Here is a 20,732-nt window from a genome sequence, read left to right as displayed (position 1 = left end):
TTAGTTATATCAGTTAAACTGAATAACTAAAATATATTGAAAAAAATGTTAACCCTTAGCACTCGAATGGCAACTGTAAGGCGCCACTAAAAGTTGCTGTATCATTATTCAAAATATTTTTTACATCATTAAATTTGTTTGTATGTAATAAATTACTAAACTTTTCATTACTGTACGAGTAAATCGCACCATTTTCGTATGTGTAGCATGAACGAAATATATATAGAAGGGAAATATTCTAGGTCGGAAGAAATGTTTCGTTTTAGAGTTAAAATGGCTTCGAGTGCAAAGGGTTAAAAAACCTCGATACGCGTGTCTCTTTAATTTGGACCGCAAAAACCGAATTTCCAGACTACATGTGCGCAGTATTGAATCCGCAATTTTGAATTTTGAATTTTTGGTATCAGATTCGTTACCTCAAAAACACGTGATTACCTACTTTTAGAAAGTTCCAATGACATTTCGATTTTTCGGCAGTAAAATCGCGTTGTCAGACCACTGTGCGCTCGTCGCCGGAGAGTCTCCCAGCGCACGCATCGCATCGCATCGCAACCGTTGACGTCTTCGTCCTCCGCGGCATAGTCTTCGTCACCGGGGACGTTTCTCCGGCACACTTGTCCGGCCGCATTCCTCCCGTAGGACGCATGCCGCAGGATCGAGCGTCGCGTGCGCGTGCGCGTGCCGATTCGGCGGTGCTCGTACGCCGTCGAAACAGGATTCGAAACGCATTCAAAATTTCATGACGAGACACGGTCGCAGGGTCGGACGCGTGTTCCGGGGTCGAAGGAAGCGGACAAGTATCCCCCGCCGCGAACGACGGCGGCTGGCAAATATTTGCCGATGGCAAACGTTTACCCTTCGGCAGAGCGAAACCTAAGCTCCGAAGACATATCGCGCTCAAGGCTGCGCTATTATACGAGCAAACGTCTACCGACGAGGCCTGTTTGATATTCCTCGGCGCGGCGACCCGAGATTCATCCTCCTGCGCGCTCTTTCCGCTCGCAGAGGCTCGTTAGCAGCCGCTGTCTCGGGCCGAGTGGACAGCGGATCGAAGGTGTTCGGGGCCAACGGGGTTGGCTGATCATTCGAAAACAACCCCGGAGAAAAGGGTAACGAAAAGGAGGTAAAGAGGGACCGTTGCCCTCGGCGTAACCTTCGAATGAATCGCGTGCACCCGCCGCCTCGTAGTAGAATCGCGTATATCGTCCGGGGGGCGCATAAAGCGCAGAGGTCTCTGCACCTACGGCCTTCGTTATCCCGTACGTACGTACGTACGTACGTACGTACGTACGGATGTCCGTGGCTCCGTACTTAGCCCCAACATTCACGAGGATACATTCCCGCAGGAGAGCAACGCGCTTGCGCGGACTCGCCGTGGTCTCTCCTTCGCTCTCGGTCTCTCCGTCTCGCCCTCCCCGCGGGTCCCTACTGTCCCGCTTCCCTTTCGTTCGGTGCCCGTACCCCGTTGCCCTCGCGCGTTCTCCCACCGCGAAGGCAACCCGCCACGCGACCGTAGCCCCCACCAGAAACGTGAGCGTGTGTCACGCTCCAGGTAGCTCGGTGCGTGCCCATTAGAAGGAGGGGGAAGGGGCGCGTGTGCCCTACGCGAGGCCAGGGGGTGGGGGTGAGCTGCCGTTGCCGGTGGTGGGGATGCAAGTACGCTCGACCGAGAACTCGCCAGTAGTTTCGTATCAACTCTCGCGCGAGTCGGATGTCGGCTGATCCGTGTGGAGCTCTCGCGCACGTCTGCCGAAAACCTCTCGAAAATAATCGAATATCGAAAACGGACCGACAACGACGGTGGGCGGAGAACAACTAACTTGTTCCGGAGAAAGAGTGTGTGTGTGCGTGCACCGTGCTCTACCCGTTCGACGCGAGCGTGTCCACGACATTCAGTTCGCGCGTCGAAACGAAGCACAGTGGTTTCCTCGTTGCTCCCGAACGTCCCGCCGCCAGTGTCATCCACGCGAGTGTGTAGACCGTGTGTAGAAAAGAAAATCGCGAATGTCGTGATGCTGCACGCTGACGGACCAAGATCGGCGGGGCTGCTCGACACCCTCTCGATCGGTTCCTCCTGACAGCTGCGTGCCTCGTGCGTCGTTCACCGTTCGATCAGATCGAGTAACAGTGGTCCTCCCGTTTGTTCCGTATGTCGCAGTGTGTTAGTGGATAACCAGAGATACAAGCTGCTCCGGGAGAAGTGATTGGTATTTCCTACACTGCCGGATGGATTACCCTGCGGAGAAGTGCGAACCGCGAACAGTGTGTCCGCAGTTAAAGTGATCGCGCGGAGAAGTGTACCAAGGTGTACTCCGATAGCACGTGTGAGACAGTTGATCCGTGATAGATCGGTGGAAGTTCGACCGGTGATCGAAGGGTGTTCTCGAAGATCCGTTGGACGCATCGTTCGTGCCTATTCGCGGGATAGTAATCTGGTGTCTGGTTGATCCGTGGCTCTGTGAGAGCAATGTTGATATAGTGCGTTCACGTTGATCGGTAGTGACGATACCATCCCCCTCACGGATTCTTCGCCGCGATCGCCATGGATTTCTCCGACTTGGACGCGGAGGCCGGCCGGCGCTCTTACGCCAGGGATTTCGTGGGACCGATTAGGGGATCGACGACGCAACGGGAGGCGATCAGGTAGGCGAACGAATAATAGAAAAGGAACGAACGAACGAACGCGAACGGCGATAATCGTCGATCTTTTCGCCGTCCCGGAGAACAACGACAGCGATCGTTAGGGGTAGTTTCGGGGTAATACGGTTAATCTCGAATCAGAAGGGAATAATTTCCAACGCTTCGTCGCGTGCGCGGATCTCGCGGCTGTGTGCGTTCGTGTAGTAAAATTCGGAGCAACGAGCGGCCGGCTCTCTCGCGTGTTTACTCACACGTGCGAGCGCTGACGTGGTTTTTCTCTGCCACGCGAGGGTGGCGAGAGAGAGAGAGAGAGAGAAAAATTATGCAAAAGGAAAGAAAAACGATCGTTGAAACCCAGAATGGCGCTCGGGAAACGCAGGCGAATTTCTCGATTTCTGGCGCGCAGCAGCGTTGTTGCACGCGTGTCTGCGCCACACGTCTTGAAATATTCACGATGACGATCGATAGTCGACGGTTGTCGCGATTACGCGTCTTCCGTCGACAACGCGCTGCCACGGGTTTTCTACGATTCCGGGGGACGACGCCGGAGGGTAAATGATAGGCGTCGTTGAAGCATCCACTGCGAAATGCAGGGCGCAGTGCTGCGAATTGGCAATCTAGCTGGGCAAAATTCGGAACGGGCCACTTTAAATACGATTGTTAATTGATACGGTTGGCGTCGAAGATACTTACTCGTGATTACATTTACCTCAGGATGAGATTCTGTAGCGGTGAATTGACTAAAGATGTGGCAACAAAACGGAGTTGTTAAAGAGTGGCACAGAAGAAGACGGAAAGAACATTAACACGTTAAGTGCCAAATATCGTTCCCGGAGATTCTTACGAAATCGGAGTAATTTGATTAATGAAAGCGAAACTAGAAATTTTGAATGTATTGTAGACAAATTCGGTTTATCTGGATACTTCGCAATAAAACTGAATGTCCAAACCTAGTCAAAAATCTCTGTCAGTCATACGTGACTGACGTGGCAGTTAACTTGTTAACCCTTTGCACTCTCGGCGCTATTTTCATTCTAAAACTAAATATTTCTTTCGTCTTACAATATTTTCATTCTATTCATACGAAACTGATCCGATTTCTACATATAATGTTTAAATGTTTAGTGATCTATTGAATACAAATTTTGTAATGCAACAAATATTTTGTAATTTCTTTGAAAGACACAAGACAAGACCGCAACAATTTCTAGGGGTGCTTCAGAGTCACCATTCGAGTGCTAAGGGTTAAATTATAAAGTTGGAGTCGCGTCAACTATACTTATTCGTAATCAAGTGTACGTAAGGATTTTTGTAGCGGTGAATTGACTAAAAATGTGGCAACAAAACGGAGTTATTAAAGAGTGCCGTAGAAGAAGACAGAACGCATTCACCGTCTTCCACTTTTCCTGTCACCATGTGTCAAGAAACTTATACGAGCGAAAATGTTAGACATTGTTTCCGGGAAATAATTACCGTACTTTGCTGCTGCACAAATTACAATACAAGACAAGCATGTTCTGCGCTACGCACGAAGTGACCAAACTTCGTTTTATAAAAATAGAAATATCTTGCAATATAGGATCTCTTGGCAGCTAAAAAATGGTTCTTTCTGTAAGAAAGACACGGTTACCAACAGTCTATTATGAATTAACGTAAACTTGAAAGTAACGAATAGATTGTGGATTTTATGCATTTATGGTAAAAATACGTTTCTCACGAACCATACGCCGTACCAATACATCTCTTAGGACTTCATAAAATCGCTGGAAATCAATTCCTGTTAGGTCTCTCTGTCTTGCAATCAATGAAAAGTTTCTTTATTTTGCATAAAGATCCGCAGTCTAGTAATGAAATATTATTTGCGTTACAGTACACACCCCCCTGTGACAAAATATTTAACGTGAAAAATATATTACCAAAAAAAAATACTGTTACCGTTTTCTATTCATTATTGCATATATTATTAATATATTATATTTCTATTATTAATATATTATTTTGTTAACTTTTTTGGAATAGTTTGACCGAGACGGTTAATTTTAATAAATGCTTCCCCGGTTGTTCGGAAGGTTCTTGGGTAGCGCGCAATAAAAATTAGGAGATTTTATGATAGTCACCCGAAATGACTTTTATCCAGCAATATTGGCAATTGGTACAGTGCGGCGGACAGGTGGGAATTAAATGGCGTGCGAGGGAATTTAATGGCATTAGCCCGGGAAGAAATTTACGCGGTCGATATGAAAACGTTTTACGGGGCCGGTGGATACGGCCGACGACAAAGACGTGCTTTAGATCGTTGCACGGTGATTAATGGTCACGTTAATGCGCGGCACATAATTAACGAGGGGGGGAAAGGATTTGTCGAAAGAGAACGGGAACGAGTCCTCCGGAACGTCGCGTTGCGTGCCGGATAGGAACACGGGAAGACGCGTCGGCCAGATGTTCCCGAATGTCCGGCGTGTCCACCCTGACCGAAGGGGATTAAAATCCTGGGCTCGATTGCTGGCCTCGCTGGTCTTGTGATTTATTGTAAATGCTCCATCCGATAACGCTTAATGTACTTATGTAAATCGCAAAAATGGTAGGGTGCTTGTTAAAAGCGTCGGCGGAATTTAATCAGCGGCTTGTTCTACACAGAAACCCACCATCGATCCATATTTCATTTTTATTACCTGCGAGTATTTTTTTTTTTTAAATTTTATCAAACTTGCATTTCAGTTTGTTACATTGTCAGATATGAAACGCTCGACTTCATCAGTCTTAAGTTCTTGCTGATCTAACGACCTAGCTACTGATTGCAATTTTTCGGAAATCTTCTCTGCACGTCATTTGGCAAACCGGTGCTTCTAATTGCTGGAAAAAATGTAGGATCGTTTGGGCCGATTTTTAAAAAATTATACCGAACCACTGGAAACGCACCGACAGTGTTATTTGATATTCGGACATTTCGATATTTTGCGATTTCGAAATTAACAATTTAGGCGAGGACAACAAACATCCTCCTGTTTTCTAAATCTATCGATATATATAAACTGTTATAAATTTGTTTTTTGCTGTACCCCGTCACAATGTGAATATTAACCGTGACCCTCCCCTCAAGTAACATGTAAGATATGTTCGATTGTAAACCATGTGGTCGCTAATGACGTAGCTGTTAATGCGACCACTTAAAAATAAACGATAAATAAAAAATAAATTTACTAACGGAAGTTTGTTAGCAGACTTGTGAAGGATTAGGAGATTTGAAAGAAAGTTGTTTCATTTCTGCACGATTAAAATTGCTGTTGCCGTCGGAAGGGTTACTGATACAATCCTTAACAATCGAGTCAGAAATGCGACTGACGTATATCGCGTTGTAATAGTGACGCATTTAGACTTCATACAATTTTTATTTTCACACTAGAACCACCGGACCGGTCAAAATGACTTGTTCCTAATTTTTTCTTTTACAATTACTGTAATTGTAAAAATGTTTTCATCGGAAATGTTTGAACGAACTTCTTCATTGAAGCAGATATGACAATAAAAGTTGTGTGAAGTCCGAATGGACACAGTCTTGTCACTGTCACAAAGCAATATACATCACTCGCATTTATTGCTCGGTAGTTGAAATGTGTTTCGATAAAGAAATTTATTCGAAAGATTCCGATGGAAACATTTTCATAATTCCTGTAATATTAACCGCAATCAAAGGAAGTTAGGAACCAATCGTTTCGACTGAAGTTACACAAATTTTTAACCCTTTGCACTCGAGTGGTCACTCTGAAGCACCGCTAGAAATTGTTGTGGCATTATTTCCAAGAAATTACAAAAAACATTACAATCTATTTGCTACATTACAAAATCTGTATTTGACAGATTACTAAACATTTAAATATTATATGTGGAAATCGTATCAGTTTCGCATGAACAAAATGAAAATATCCTAAGACGGAAGAAAAATTAAAAATTGAAGATTTTAAATTTAGAAATTTAGAATATAGTGCTTTGGTTCTACCTAGTGACTGTGGTGAAAATAGTGCGTATGTGTGTTAGTCATCTTCAAAAAAGTGATCACCCAATTTCGTCTCGATTTTCTCAAAATTGTTTCATCTTTCAAAGTCAAATCTTGCTTGCGCACTATTGTTTTTCCATCATTGTTAGAATTCGGCGAATATCGTCAGCTGACGCTTCCAAAGCATGTAAATTACTTCGACACGAACGTTTCGTACGAATAAAATGAAAATATTCTAAGACGAAAGAAAAATTTAGTTTTAGAATGAAAATAGCGCCGAGAGTGCAAAGGGTGAATTTTTAACTTTTGAGAAGTACCGAAACAACCACACCGGTGCAACGTGCATCGAGGGTGAATTAACCGGTCGACGTCGCAGAGTCGTGGCGGCGAAGCGTCAGGCCATTTGATAGAATTTAGGATTGCGTGTTGCGGATGGTAAAGGATCGATACGTTCTGCGTGTCGTTGTCATCGTCGGCTCGCGGCAGGCCTGCAAAGATTTCGCAATAACGAGGCTGGAGTGGAATTTGCACGTTTCATTCCCGAAGCAGTTTCGTGTCGCGGCCGTTCTTTAACTTGTTGCTCGGTACTGAACTTTCGAGTTTGCAGTCTGGTCGGAGGGCGGCTGGAATTTTTCATTCACGAACGGCTGGAAACGGTACCGGGTGCCCGTGGGTCGCGCGTACCAATTAGTCACGGATCGTCGGCGAACGCAACGAACGACAATAAATTCCTGAAATTGCCAATCTTGCGAGGCTGCCGCGGAACTTCATAATTCCCGGGAAACTTCGGTCGGGAACCGAGCGCTCAAAGGCCGTGCGCGATATTCGAAGCGGGCGGGGAATCGCGCGCGAGTTAGGAGCAATCAAAATCCTGCGATTCTCGACAGAGTGTTAATTCGGTGTAATGGCGGAGACGAGGGGCGCGTTTTATTACTTCGATAACGAACCCCGCGCGCCAAGAGAGCTCGCTCTGCGCGAAAAACTACCCCGAACAACCCCCCGAATATCAATATTTCGACAGCGTCGAAACCCCGTCGGAAATCGGACAATCTTCAATCCAAAGTATGCCGGCGATTCGCGAGATACTTAACGGAGCAACGACTGGCCGCGTAATCTCGTCGTAAAGATACAGGATTATGGCGGACGGGTAGTAAAAAAAAAATCCGCGAGAACTACCTCGAATAATTTTTGGAACAAAAGTCGAGGCAGCTCGACTCGGTGCTGTGTCTCGGGTCGGGTCGGGTCGGGTCGGGTCGGGTCGCCCGGTTTTTACGCGGGGCCGCGGATGTCAATGCGTCCTCTGCGTGGCGCATTTGCCTAATGCTCGAAATCCTCGTGACCTCGCGTCTCGTAATCCGAGCGTGTATTTTAATTGGCTCACCGCGGCTACATTTTCCATGACGCGACGTGAAATAACGTCAGAGAAGATGTAACTGCGGCTTTAACTCCTTCGTTACGCGACCCCCCCCCCCCCCCACCCTTCCATACAGCTTTCTCTCTTTCTCTCTTTCTCTCTCTCTCTCTCCGCGAGTTTACCCTTTTTTTCCCAGCCGTGTACGAACGTTCATGCATGCATGCATATACACTCGAAACGGCCGAAGCTCTCGCGTTCGTTCGCGTTTCATAATCCTACGGCTTTAATCGTACCATTGCGGAGGAGTTCGGTGTGCGGCACCGATATCCGCGTACGCCTCTCGACCCGAACGAATGAACGAAGATAACCTAATTTTCGTGGCCACTACTTGCTATCGACGCGTTCTATGCCGCGTTAGCCGTGCCGTTTCTTTTGCTCCGTGGCGCCTCTCTCTCTCTCTCTTTCCTCTGCGCTTTGTCTCGAGCTCCGATACCCGGGAAACCACAAAGATGCTAGATTGGATAGATTCTGTTAGAGATATTCTTTATTTTTGTATTAGCTCTTCTGTTTCGTTGTGCGATTGTCTTCCCTCTTTTGCACACTTCCGATTCTTCCAAACGTGCACGCGGTAATTCTGTTCTCGCTGTACGGAACGACTGGATCTGTCAAAATGACGGATTTCAGTGGTTCACAATTGGTAGGACTGTAAAGATGCCATTTTGGACAATTATTGCCAGTGCTCTCGGTAGTTCTAGTTTTAACCTCTTAAGTAGGGTGGGATTGTAAAGATGCCATTTTGCACAATTATTGTTTTTATGCAGACGTATTTTGTGAAAAACAGTAGTGCAACTACTCGATAAATGCAGCCTGGTTATTTTGGAAAGATTGTACAAATTATCCACGGTTCAGTGCTCTCCTTAGTTCTAGTTTTAACCTCTTAAGTAGGGTTGGACTGTAAAGATGCCATTTTGCACAATTATTGTTTTTATGCAGACGTATTTTGTGAAAAACAGTAGTGCAACTACTCGATAAATGCAGCCTGGTTATTTTGGAAAGACTGTACAAATTATCCACGGTTCAGTGCTCTCCTTAGTTCTAGTTTTAACCTCTTAAGTAGGGTTGGACTGTAAAGATGCCATTTTGCACAATTATTGTTTTTATGCAGACGTATTTTGTGAAAAACAGTAGTGCAATTACTCGATAAATGCGGCCTGGTTATTTTGGAAAGACTGTACAAATTATTCACGGTTCAGTGTTCTCCTTAGTTCTAGTTTTAACCTCTTAACTTTGGTGGGATTGTAAAGATGCCATTTTGGACAATTATTGTTTTTAGACGTATTTTGTGAGAAACAGTAGTGCAATTACTCGATAAATGCGGCCTGGTTATTTTGGAAAGACTGTTCAAATTATTCACGGTTCAGTGCTCTCGGTAGTTCTAGTTTTAACCTCTTAACTTCGGTGGGATTGTAAAGATGCCATTTTGGACAATTATTGTTTTCAGGCAGACGTATTTTGTGAAAAACAGTAGTGCAATTTCTCGATAAATGCTCCCTGTATCCGGGTAATATTATTATTATTAAAATATTCATAAAATTGACTAGCACGTAAAATAAAGTGGAATGGCGTTTCTTAAAATATAGTCAGCAGAGTGTTCAAGTCAGCTTCGAGATTAACGTTGACAGTGATCGATATTGACAGATTATTGGAGGTTGTCAACGTTACGGACGTTATCTCGCATTCGATTAAAGCTGTCGAAGAATCACGGTGATATGCAATTTGAAGTAACGTTGACTTTTACATGGCACGTTCGTGCGAAACTCGTCGATGTGGAGTATTATACGAGACTAAATGTTACACGAAATAATTGTTTAATGCCGATAAACAATATCATTTAAGAATATCATTGAAACCGTAAAAATTCATTTATGGAAAATAGTGGAATAAATTTCCTTCATCAAGCATTTATTATATTGAGAATTACGAACAATCTTAATAAATTTAGGGTTGCCATTTTTATACGGCAATATTTACCAGATATTGTTCATGCTTGACTCAACTTGAAAAAAATGACTTAACTTGATAATTAATGTTTGAGTGGTGACTCTGAAGCACCACTAGAAATTGTTGTGGCATTATTTCAAAGAAATTACAAAAAACATTACAAAATATTTGTTACATTACAAAATCTGTGTTTGACAGATTACTAAACATTTAAATATTATATGTGGAAATCGTATCAGTTTCGTATGAACAAAATGAAAATATTCTAAGACGGAAGAAAAATTTAGAAATTTAGAATTTATTTTGGAATTTAGTTTTAGAATGAAAATAGCGTCGAGCGCAAATGGTTAATAAAGTAACGTGCTACCTAGTGCCTAGTGAAATGACATAATCGGGAAAATACTGCGTACGTAAGTTAGCGATGCAAGTGAGTTAACATTGTTCCAACATCTCCGAAGTCATCTACAAAAAAGTGATCACCTAATTTCGTCTCGATTTTCTCAAAACTGTTTCATCTTCCAAAGTCAAATCTTGCTTGCGCACTATTATATTTCCATCATTGTTGGAATTCGGCGAATATCGTCGGCTGACGCTTCCAAAGCATGTAAATTACTTCGTCACCGACGTGTACGCGAACTAACAACATTCATTACATTCATTCGCGCACCTAATAACGGCGGGAACGCGTAATCGAGAAGCGACGGAACAATGATAAACGCAATAAAAGCCGTCAATCATATTTGCGACAGATTTTACTTGACACGGGTCGAAGCTCTCTAAATCAAAATACCCGGCGCGCACAGAGATTATTATATTCGCTTTTATCCCGAAATAATGAGCTGCGCACGGCAATCAGAGTAATAACGTCCACGTTAACCTCGGATCTTGTCGCCGCGTCGCGACGCCTCGCCTCGCCTCGCCTCGCGCCGACGCGTTTCGCCGTCGATAGTTTCATTTTCAATCGAGCAGGTACGAGCAACTTCGGCGAACAGTGGGCACGCTATTCCCGCGGGAAATGCAAAAGAAAACGGGATCGAAGGGGATTGGGGGGGGGGGGGAGATTGAAGCAAGTGGAGGAATATTACAGAGCGATATTTTACCGTAGCAACAGAGACATTCAGCGTTCTAGTTGAAAATTCAAACCCTGGATATCTTCTCGTTTCGCGGACGTCGAACATCGCGGTTCGAATTACCGTGGTGTGTGTGGGGGAGCATGAGCCTCGCCGCGGTAGCAATTTCAAATCGAAAATAATCCTTTTATTACCCTTTCCCGCGGATTCGATGGAGTTTTTCGAGGGCAAAGCCTTTCGAATCACGGGTGGGGGGTGGGGGGGTGGAACGAGAGGGGTTGTTCCCATCGTCCGTATACGACCGTGTTTGTCCTAATAAAACGCCGACCGGGGGAAAGACTGCGAGAGGAGGGCGTCCGGATAGAAAAAGGGGTTAGGGAGAACACCTCGCGGTGTTATGCAGCGTCGAAAGTTTGACCTGGTTCCGCGCGAAATTATCCTGCCATTTGGCAGCCGAGCTGCCAGGCTCCGTCTCGCCGTAAAACTACGCGGGAAAGAAAGAAAGCGCCGTTATAGGGTGGCCGCGCGTTCCGCCAGACCGGCACCGGAGGAGGAATCGTAAAGAAGCATACGTTGTCGTAAAGCTAATACCCTGCTGTAGCAATTTTTTCGGTTCAGGACCGACTGAACCCCTGCTGTATCTCCGTGTCTCGGATTTTACTGCGCCCGAGGGTGGGCACGGGCCAGAATTTTCGCTGTGTAGTCGCAGATTTTTTCGGAACACACGGATTTGTCCTCGGTGCTTGGTATTTGTCACGTGTCCCTAGAAATTAACGCTTTATCCACCTGCCTGGTATACCTGGATTTATATTAATTCTTCAAAAAGGGTGCTTAAGACTCATCTTTCGTGCAATGTGTCTCCGGGCGATACAAGTGGGCACGAGGTGATTCTATTTGCAGAAGGAAGTGGAAAAAACAGTGACAACATTTTTCGGTTGAATCGAGGCTGACCATTCCGCGGTTACCCGTGCTTCTTGAATAGGAATCGGCTGACGCGTCTGATCATAGCCGGTCAATTCTACTTCTTGCGAACGCTTCACGCGAATCCGACGATTCTCCAAACTCGGTTTTTCCACAAACGAAGCGTTCATCAAAAACGTGTCATTTCTTTTTATTTTAACTTATTTTTGCAAATTAAGTCACCTCATGCTCCTTTATAAATTATTTTTTGCTCCTTTCGAAATTATCAGATTGCATTATTCGGGGTGTGTTATTGGTTCAGAAAATAATTACGTACATTGTAAACATTTTCAACTTTCATTTACTATTTTAGAAAGACCAAAGTATCCAACGTTCTTCTCGTAAAGAGTGTTTAAAAAGAAAGAAGAAAAATAGAAGGGGAAGAATTTGCAGTATATCTTACCAGCAACACTATGTCACTTTTTTAAACTTATTTTTCGACAATTTTTATTCCGTCGGTGACCTTCAGTTACGACACTTTCGATCGACATATTTCTCTTATGACCTTGTATGATCTTGGAAGTCATTGTGTTTCATATAAGTGAATTCAGCTTGACCCACGCTTTCATTTTAAATGTAACATTTCATTTTAAAAAGGTCACCTTCGTTTCTCGAAAAATAATGTAAATACAACAAACCGACATAGGTCATTACGTTGCCAGTAAGATATACTGTAAGTTCTTACTTTTCCATTTTCTTATTAAATACTGTTTAACACTTTGACTGTCAAACTAGAAACCTCAAAAATTCCATAAAAGTATTCAAGTATTCAATGAAATAAAAATTGAAAAAAATTAAATGTATAATACCAAGTAGTCCTCCAACCTTCTTGCATTTTACAGATCCCAATCGGTACAATGAATATATCAATTTAAAGTTCACGTTAAAACCTGGACAAATAATTCCGACACCCACATACGGGTGACATGGCGGTCACCGTGTTAAGAGAAAGATGCTGGTCCATTTTACCGGGGACACCCTGTATATGGCATTAACGCCGTTTTCTGGATATGGAAGAAGTATCAATCGTCTGGAGGGGGAGTACCTGTAGTTTCTTAAAGTGGAAACTTCGTTGTCGGTGGAAAACTCGGTACTCCGATCGTGCCTCGATTACTCGAAATAGTTTGGAACTGCGTGAGCCCGCGGAGCATGATTAACACGGGTTTAATTCGCGTTGACGTGTGCCCCTCGTTGAGACGCGACGAGCGGTTTTCCCTCGTAGCTGGTGCCGGGACTGCGGTAACTATACCGCGACCAGTTGCGAGACATTCTGTCCAACTAGATACGTATACGAAATACGAGGGAACGCAGAAAGGAAACTTGCACACAGAATTATGCCCGCGATATTGATACGCCGGGGAACAGTCCGGCCTGAAAGTTCATCGCCGCGCGTCAATTCCGTCGGCCGGATCGAATTATTTTGAAATCTGAAACAAACTTTGTAGTAAATTCAAGTTTTTATTCCTTAATTGATTATACAGGCTGTCCCACATAAATGGGAACACCTAAATATCTTTCGTATTTACAGTCCTATCAGGAAACTTCAGAGGACAAAGTGACACTATTGCAGGGGGCAATGGTGAAGAAAAAATTGTTTCATGTCGTGTTTTTTAATGAAATTTCAAGGTCACCGATGTTTTTTTAAATGGAATAGTATATTTCTTTACGACAGCATGATAGACAATAAAAAACTGAATTTAGTGGATACCACCTTTTTGACCTTGAAATGACCTTGAGCAAGGATAATCATGTTGAAGCGGAACGTTGACACTTGTTGACCTTCAATACATCTCCATAAACATTACAAATTTCCTTTGTTGTTACATTGAATCCCGCGTGAAAATGAAAAAGTATGCAATGACGAATATGATACGCGGAAGGTACGGCCGCCATTTTATTATTGTAAAAAAAATTATACTTTTTAGAATATTTTGACCACAAGCTGCTTTACCGAAAACTGTAAAAGAATACGTGTTTACTCTTCAACGATCGGTACAGAACTAACGGCAAAACAAATTCTTTGCAAATAATTGTTTACTTATGGGTACCCTTTAATATATCCGTGGTCGACGAACATTGGGAATTTAGCGGAGAGCCGGCCTGTAACCGGAGATAAATCATTGAGATAATTAATTAACCATTGCCTCCTTCGATTCCTCGAGTCTCTCCATCAAGGGTAAACGATTCGTGGCGTGCATTGAGTTTCTCGCGATTATGCGTCCATACCGCAGATCAATGATACCCATTACATAGCTCGCCGGTATTGAGTTCAATCCTTTCGTTGCTTTGGTCTCGCTTTTGCAGGATGTTCGTGCATTTGCATCCTCCTATCACGCAAATTGCTGTAATACAAAAAGTTTAATTAACGCGGTAGAACGCTCAGCGCAGAAAACGAAACCGTATCTCGTTCTCTGTTCAGTTGTCAGTATTTTCAAAAGGAACAGACGGTTCGAATTGCCTTGCAAAAATGGAATTGCAAATATTAAAATGTTTCTGTAACTGGTTTCCACTCGTGACGGTTCGTTATCGCAGGTTCATTGAATTTACCTTTATTCCGGCTGCTTATATTGGTACAGTAATTTAAGTTTCTTCTTTTTAGACTGCAGATTGCATGAACCGAACACGTTCCACTTAACTTGCAGGATACGAGCAGAATAATTGTATAATAAAGAAACCGGTTATGCTTAATTAAAGAACATAAAAATCCTTCCTCGCCACAGACGCAGCCATTTTGGATTACCGATCACGTGAGTTCGCGGCAACAACAAATCTCAAAGCGGTTGCTCTAGTAAGAGCCAGCCCAAGCTCGGACTTTTATCACTCGTATGTTCCCATTTTCTATTTCCAGATATTGTTATGTTCCAATGAAACGTTAAATGCCTATTAGCGGGATTTCCAATTATTGTTCTGTGCCGAAAGGAAGATTAAGACTCGTCTTTCATGCAGACTGTCTCGGTGCTCTTCTATTAACTTCTATTTGCAATAATACGTACGAGAAAAAAACGAAGAAAACTTTCATACGACGCATCGTTTTCCAGAAACTCGAGTTTGAAAATTTGGCGACTAACGGACCGCATTTGTATAATAATATTAGGACCTTGAATAAGTTCTCGCTGTTTCTTTTACAAAATAAAAGCTTTTACCCAATGTCCTTGCTTCTGGATCATTCCTAAAACTTTTAAACGTTATGAAACAGTTGACTCATCTACTTGTAATGTTTTTCCAAGTTCTGCTAGCGTCTGACATCGGTCTTGATCGAGTAATTCCTCCAACTTTTCGTCTTCAAATTTTTTCGGTGCGCCAGAACGTTCTTTATCCTCAAGTTCAAAATCATTATTTTTGAAGCGTCGAAACCAGTCTCTGCATGTCGTATCCGACAAAGCATTGTCCCCATAAGTCTCAACAAGAATTCTATGTGCTTCAGCTGCAGATTTCTTTTGAATAAAGTAGTGCAATAAAATTCCCCGCAAATACACTTTATTTGGCACAAAAGTAGACATTTTCAGAACTAAGAAAAAATTACTTTGTTTACACTAAAGTGAACTACCATACACTGAAATTTAAGGTTAGATACACTACTGCCTTGCATGTGTGTTACCATTCGAAATTCCACGAACGGGGTACTGCTACTGCCATTTTTGAAGAAACAGCGAGAACTTATTCAAGGTCCTAATACTTCAATAATACTCGTTTTGTTCTCGTTTTGGTCTGATCAGTGATACAGGTCGACGCGTCTGACCACAGCCGACCAATTCTACTTCCAGTGAACGACGCGGCACGCGAATCGGTACGAACTCGCAAACTCGTCTTCATTTTCAAAAACCGAAGGCTCCACCAACAAGATTCGTCCATTTTTCATAATCACCAGACATTATTTCTTCAACACTAGAACTACCGGAAAAGCAATTAAGCCGGAGGATCGCAGGAAGACGGAACGGACGAAATGGCGAACTTTGGGTATCGTTCCCTCCGCTTTCCGCAATCGTAAAATTCCTCGTATCCGTAACCGTGGACTGGGTTCCCTTACCACGGTTTCGTTTCGCTCCTCGCAGCTGTAGAACTCTCCGGGTTCCGCCAAATATTATCTTGCCGAAAATTTCGTCGACCGCGGCCGCGTAGTTGGTCTCTCCTCGTTTCTGATTCGAGCGGCTGGACGGGATATGAGGGTGCGTCTTCCGAAGGTTTCCCAGTGCAGTCGCGAAATTTCCGACGAGGTGGCAGACGAAGCCGGGACCCGTGGAAAATGCTCGCCGATCGAGTTGCTGCTGCGCGTGTTCGAGTTATCGCGATCCCGTCGCCGGATATTCCGAGCGCGACGAGGGTGAAAATAAATAGAGACGACGACGGGCGACGCGGAGAAGGCGGATCGACGGGTCTGTCGAAAACATTGAGAAAGATGAGCGAGCGCTCTCGGGCGGACATGATATTATAGTAATTCTCACAGGAACGCGGCGAACCGTGAAACGCAGCGCGCCCGAGAGAGAATCGTGTACCGATCCTCGGGCCGATTTGTCGGCGTGAATTCACGGGGCCTTCGTGGAACCGGACGATGATATAACGTCGGCAGAAACGAAAGACTGGTCGTCGGGGCTCTGCCAGGCCACGTAACTCGTTGGCTCGTCCCGCCATGGTGGCCGCCTGGCTGTCCTCTACCCTCTTCTTCGCTCCCCTTTCGACCAAGGGCTCTTTCGCGCACCGTCCCTTTCCGGCCCTTGCTCGGTTTTACTCTTGCCGCCTCTATCTCTGCTAGTCGATCGATTCGCTAAAAGTAAATAAAATTCTCGCCCCTCGGGTTGCCGGGAACGGCTCCCGCGCCAGTGTAAGTGTCAGTGTTGGGCGTAATGCAATAAATCAGAGCGTCGATGGGAAGCCGAAAGTCATCGAACAAAGTCGGCCCACATAATTCTCCGTCTCGCTTCGTGCTTCGCCGAACGTCTGTAACGTTTCCCCAGCCGCCGCCAGGCTCGCCGGCGATCGTTCGAAAATCACTCGTGGAGCCGTAGAAATCGATCGTGCCCGGAATTTACCCTCTCCCTTGCCGGTTAACGGGATCGTTCCGATGGATGTTGAGCCACGTTTGTTATCTTTCGCGGACGGTGTCTTTGACGCTCCGCCGCCGGATGTTGAGACGGAAACCACGATCACTGGAGAATTAGGCTCGATACATACACGCTAAAATTAGAATTAGGCTTGGTGCACACTATCGGTCCTCTCGCGATCGCCTCGCTCGCATCCCCAATGCTCACAATGCCGATTCACTCGCGGCTCAGCCACCCCCTGAAAATCAGCTTACGTTCTACCCCCTTGCTCATTCGTAACCACACTTTTGATAAAATTGCAGTATTTTTCGACCGCAAATGCATTATTGCTGGTGCGTTGGATAACAAAACTAATGAGGAATGCTTATTATATTTGGTGTGATACATTTTTTAAAATTGTATTTATAAAACTGAGGGTGACCCCCATATCTCGGTGAAAAAGCAAAGTAACAAGAAACGGACAAATGCATTATGATTGCTGTTGCATTGGACAGTAAAATTAATGAGGAATGCTTATTATATTTGGTGTAATACCTTTTCTTTTAATTTGAGAAAAAATATTGGGCCCCATATATCGGTAAAAAGGTGGAGTAACAGAAAACAAAATGCATTATGATCGCTGTTGCATTGGACAGCAAAATTAATGAGGAATGCTTATTATATTTGGTGTGATACATTTTTTAAAATTGTATTTATAAAACTGAGGGTGACCCCCATATCTCGGTGAAAAAGCAAAGTGACAAGAAACGGACAAATGCATTATGATTGCTGTTGCATTGGGCAGCAAAATTAATGAGGAATGCTTATTATATTTGGTGTGATACATTTTTTAAAATTGTATTTATAAAACTGAGGGTAACCCCGAATTCTCGGTGAAAAAGCAAAGTAACAAGAAACAGACAAACGCATTATGATTGCTGTTGCATTGGACAGTAAAATTAATGAGGAATGCTTATTATATTTGGTGTAATACCTTTTCTTTTAATTTGAGAAAAAATATTGGGCCCCATATATCGGTAAAAAGGTGGAGTAACAGAAAACAAAATGCATTATGATCGCTGTTGCATTGGACAGCAAAATTAATGAGGAATGCTTATTATATTTCGTATAATACCTTTTTTTATAATTTGAGAAAAAATATTTGGCCCCATATCTCGGTAAAAAAGTGGAGTAACAGAAAACACAATGCATTATGATTGCTGTTGCATTGGGGAGCAAAATTAATGAGGAATGCTTATTATATTTGGTATAATACCTTTTTTGTTAATTTTAGAAAAAATATTTGGCCCCATATCTCGGTAAAAAGGTGGAGTAACAGAAAACAAAATGCATTATGATTGCTGTTGCATTGGACAGCAAAATTAATGGGGAATGCTTATTATAATTGATATAATACTGTTTTGCGCACAATTTGACGCTTTATCCGAATCGGAGAAAAAATATTGGGCATTCTGTTTAAAAAATTGGAGGTGACCCCCACTTCTCGGTAAAAAAGCAAACTAATAAAAAACAGATTGCAGAACTGTACGTCTCCCTGGAAACAGCATTTGAGCATTCGTTTGAGAAACTTTTTCATACAACAAATAACTTGGGAATTATTTGACATCGTTATGTTAAGAGACCCACCCTGTGTATTTTATTTATTAAGACTTTGCTTGTCAGAGGATGCATGTCCGGCGGGAGTCATGTCCAAATTAGAGATCCGTGGTTTTGATGAGTTTTCTATGGGCAAAGAAGCGTTTCCGTCCTGAAAATTTATAGTCAGTTACGACCTCCATAGAGTCCGGACCTTTCACCCTGCGATTTCCATGTTTTCGGACTCGTGAATGCAGATCTGGCGAAGCTGCGATATCATTCGAACGAAAAAGTTGAACGCGCGACTCGAGAATAGTTGTCGCAAGTTGGTAGGAATGTTTTCAATGAACAGAGATAGGAAAACTGGCGCCACGATACGAGAAATGGTCGGCAGAAACTGAATAGCAGTGGAACAACGAAATGCTTGATTATTTATAATACGAGCGAAATGAACTTTTTGACCGAATTCCGTACATGACCGTAAGGTGAAATAGACCTGGGTGTGATTGGTCGTGTCCATCGGCCCCTCGGGCCGCTACCTCCGTTACCGTACCGAATCACTCGGGCCGTGGGAGAATATATTGTGCTATACTACTGCCCGAACGATAGTCTTAAATTTTCAGTAGTATTACTATGAGAAGATATATTCCCCTACGTGACCCGAGTGAGTCAGCATGATTCTGGATGTACCGATCCGGAGGGCTGATGTTCCTCAGCAATCAGATGCCTGACACTGAGCTAACATAACACATACATATTAGATAATATAAATAATAAAGATAGGATAAATACTATAAATTTTCATGATTAGATTTGGTATGGACACTACATGTTATATCGTTATGTTATCAGTAGACAGTGGATTTTGTGCATTTATGACAAAACTGAGTAATATAAAGCAGTAAAAACATTAGAAAAATTATTAAATATTTTCTATATTATTTTCAGTCTATTAAACATATTAAGAAAGAAAATAAACTTCAATTTCACTCCAGGTTGTTGCAATTCAGGCAGAAAATTTTGCATAAAGATTCGCTGTCTAATTGTCAACCATAATCAACTTCAAAATTCTTGATATTTTGAAAATAACGGATTGCAAATGAGAAGAAACTCAATTATCAACGTTCCTTGAAAAACCCTACAACTCGCCGTACAGTGTATTATGTTTGCAAATTAATTATTATGCAATTTCTATAATTTTCTGTTTTTATAAGATTATCCTTTACGTGGAAACGAATATCTCATACATATATGCATGGTTCGTATGATTATTATAATTTGCATATTTATTAGAAAATCCGTCAGCCACAGGATCTTCGCAATGTTAATCTTACATACAGTAACTTCGAACACTTGGTGCTTTTATTAAAATTTTAATATTCTCCTCGATGCGAAAACAATAATGCTGTCGCTGGTTTCCAGTCGCTTTTTTTTACGAACAATCATTCTACAATCGATCGTTTACACTCGACCTCGATTTCAAATTTTAATTAGTTTCGTACTGGGTTATATCACGCCATTAACCGCGCGGAAAATTCTCTGTTTTAATTTGAAGTTGCGTACAGAAATACAATTTCCAATTTACGTTTGAGAAAGACAATTGCAGTTAAAGTGGTCGACGCTGTCGAATAGAAAATGATTTTTCAGCGCGATACCGTTAAATTGTACGTGACATAAACTGCAATTGCCGAACATATTGTAAGTTTCAATTGCTCGTGTTTTAGAAAATTAATTAATTCGCAAGAGGAAATAAAATATAACAATAGTTTTGAGTAGGGGTGTGCGAGACCCCGAAATATCGAGTCGGGTCGGGAACACGAAAGTTTTTCGGGTTCGGGACGGGTATTCTAGGGAATGTAGGGATTCCCTAAAGGGAAATCGAAATTTTCGGGAGGCCCGATTCTTTTGGGAATCCCGAAATTTTCAGGAATCTCGAAATTTTCGGATACCCGAATTTCAAATTCGATTGACACAGAACTGAAGACAGAACAAATTCTTTGCAATTAATTCATTACTTATGGGTACCCCTAATATTTCGCTGGGCCACGCGTGACATACGTGAAAATTTCCCGTCGCGAAAGGATCAACGCTTCGGTGAT

At 43.1% G+C, this 20,732-nt stretch overlaps 1 protein-coding gene across 2 annotated transcripts in view; it reads left to right on the top strand.

Moving 5' to 3' along the window:
* Window positions 1–2,396: 2,396 nt before the first annotated feature.
* LOC143352922 (irregular chiasm C-roughest protein) overlaps window positions 2,397–20,732 on the top strand; it is a 304,492-nt gene continuing 286,156 nt past the window's right edge. For both annotated transcript variants that reach the window (XM_076785958.1, XM_076785957.1), the window contains exon 1: window positions 2,397–2,643. In XM_076785958.1, coding sequence (XP_076642073.1) covers window positions 2,543–2,643 — 101 coding nt within the window. In that variant the 5' untranslated portion in view covers window positions 2,397–2,542. The remainder of the gene's footprint in view (window positions 2,644–20,732) is intronic.

This window comes from Halictus rubicundus, chromosome 3 (assembly GCF_050948215.1).
Source record: "Halictus rubicundus isolate RS-2024b chromosome 3, iyHalRubi1_principal, whole genome shotgun sequence".
Classification (NCBI taxonomy): Eukaryota; Metazoa; Arthropoda; class Insecta; order Hymenoptera; family Halictidae; genus Halictus; species Halictus rubicundus.
The sequence above is the reverse complement of the archived record's forward strand: the minus strand, read 5'-3'. Positions and strand labels throughout refer to the sequence as shown.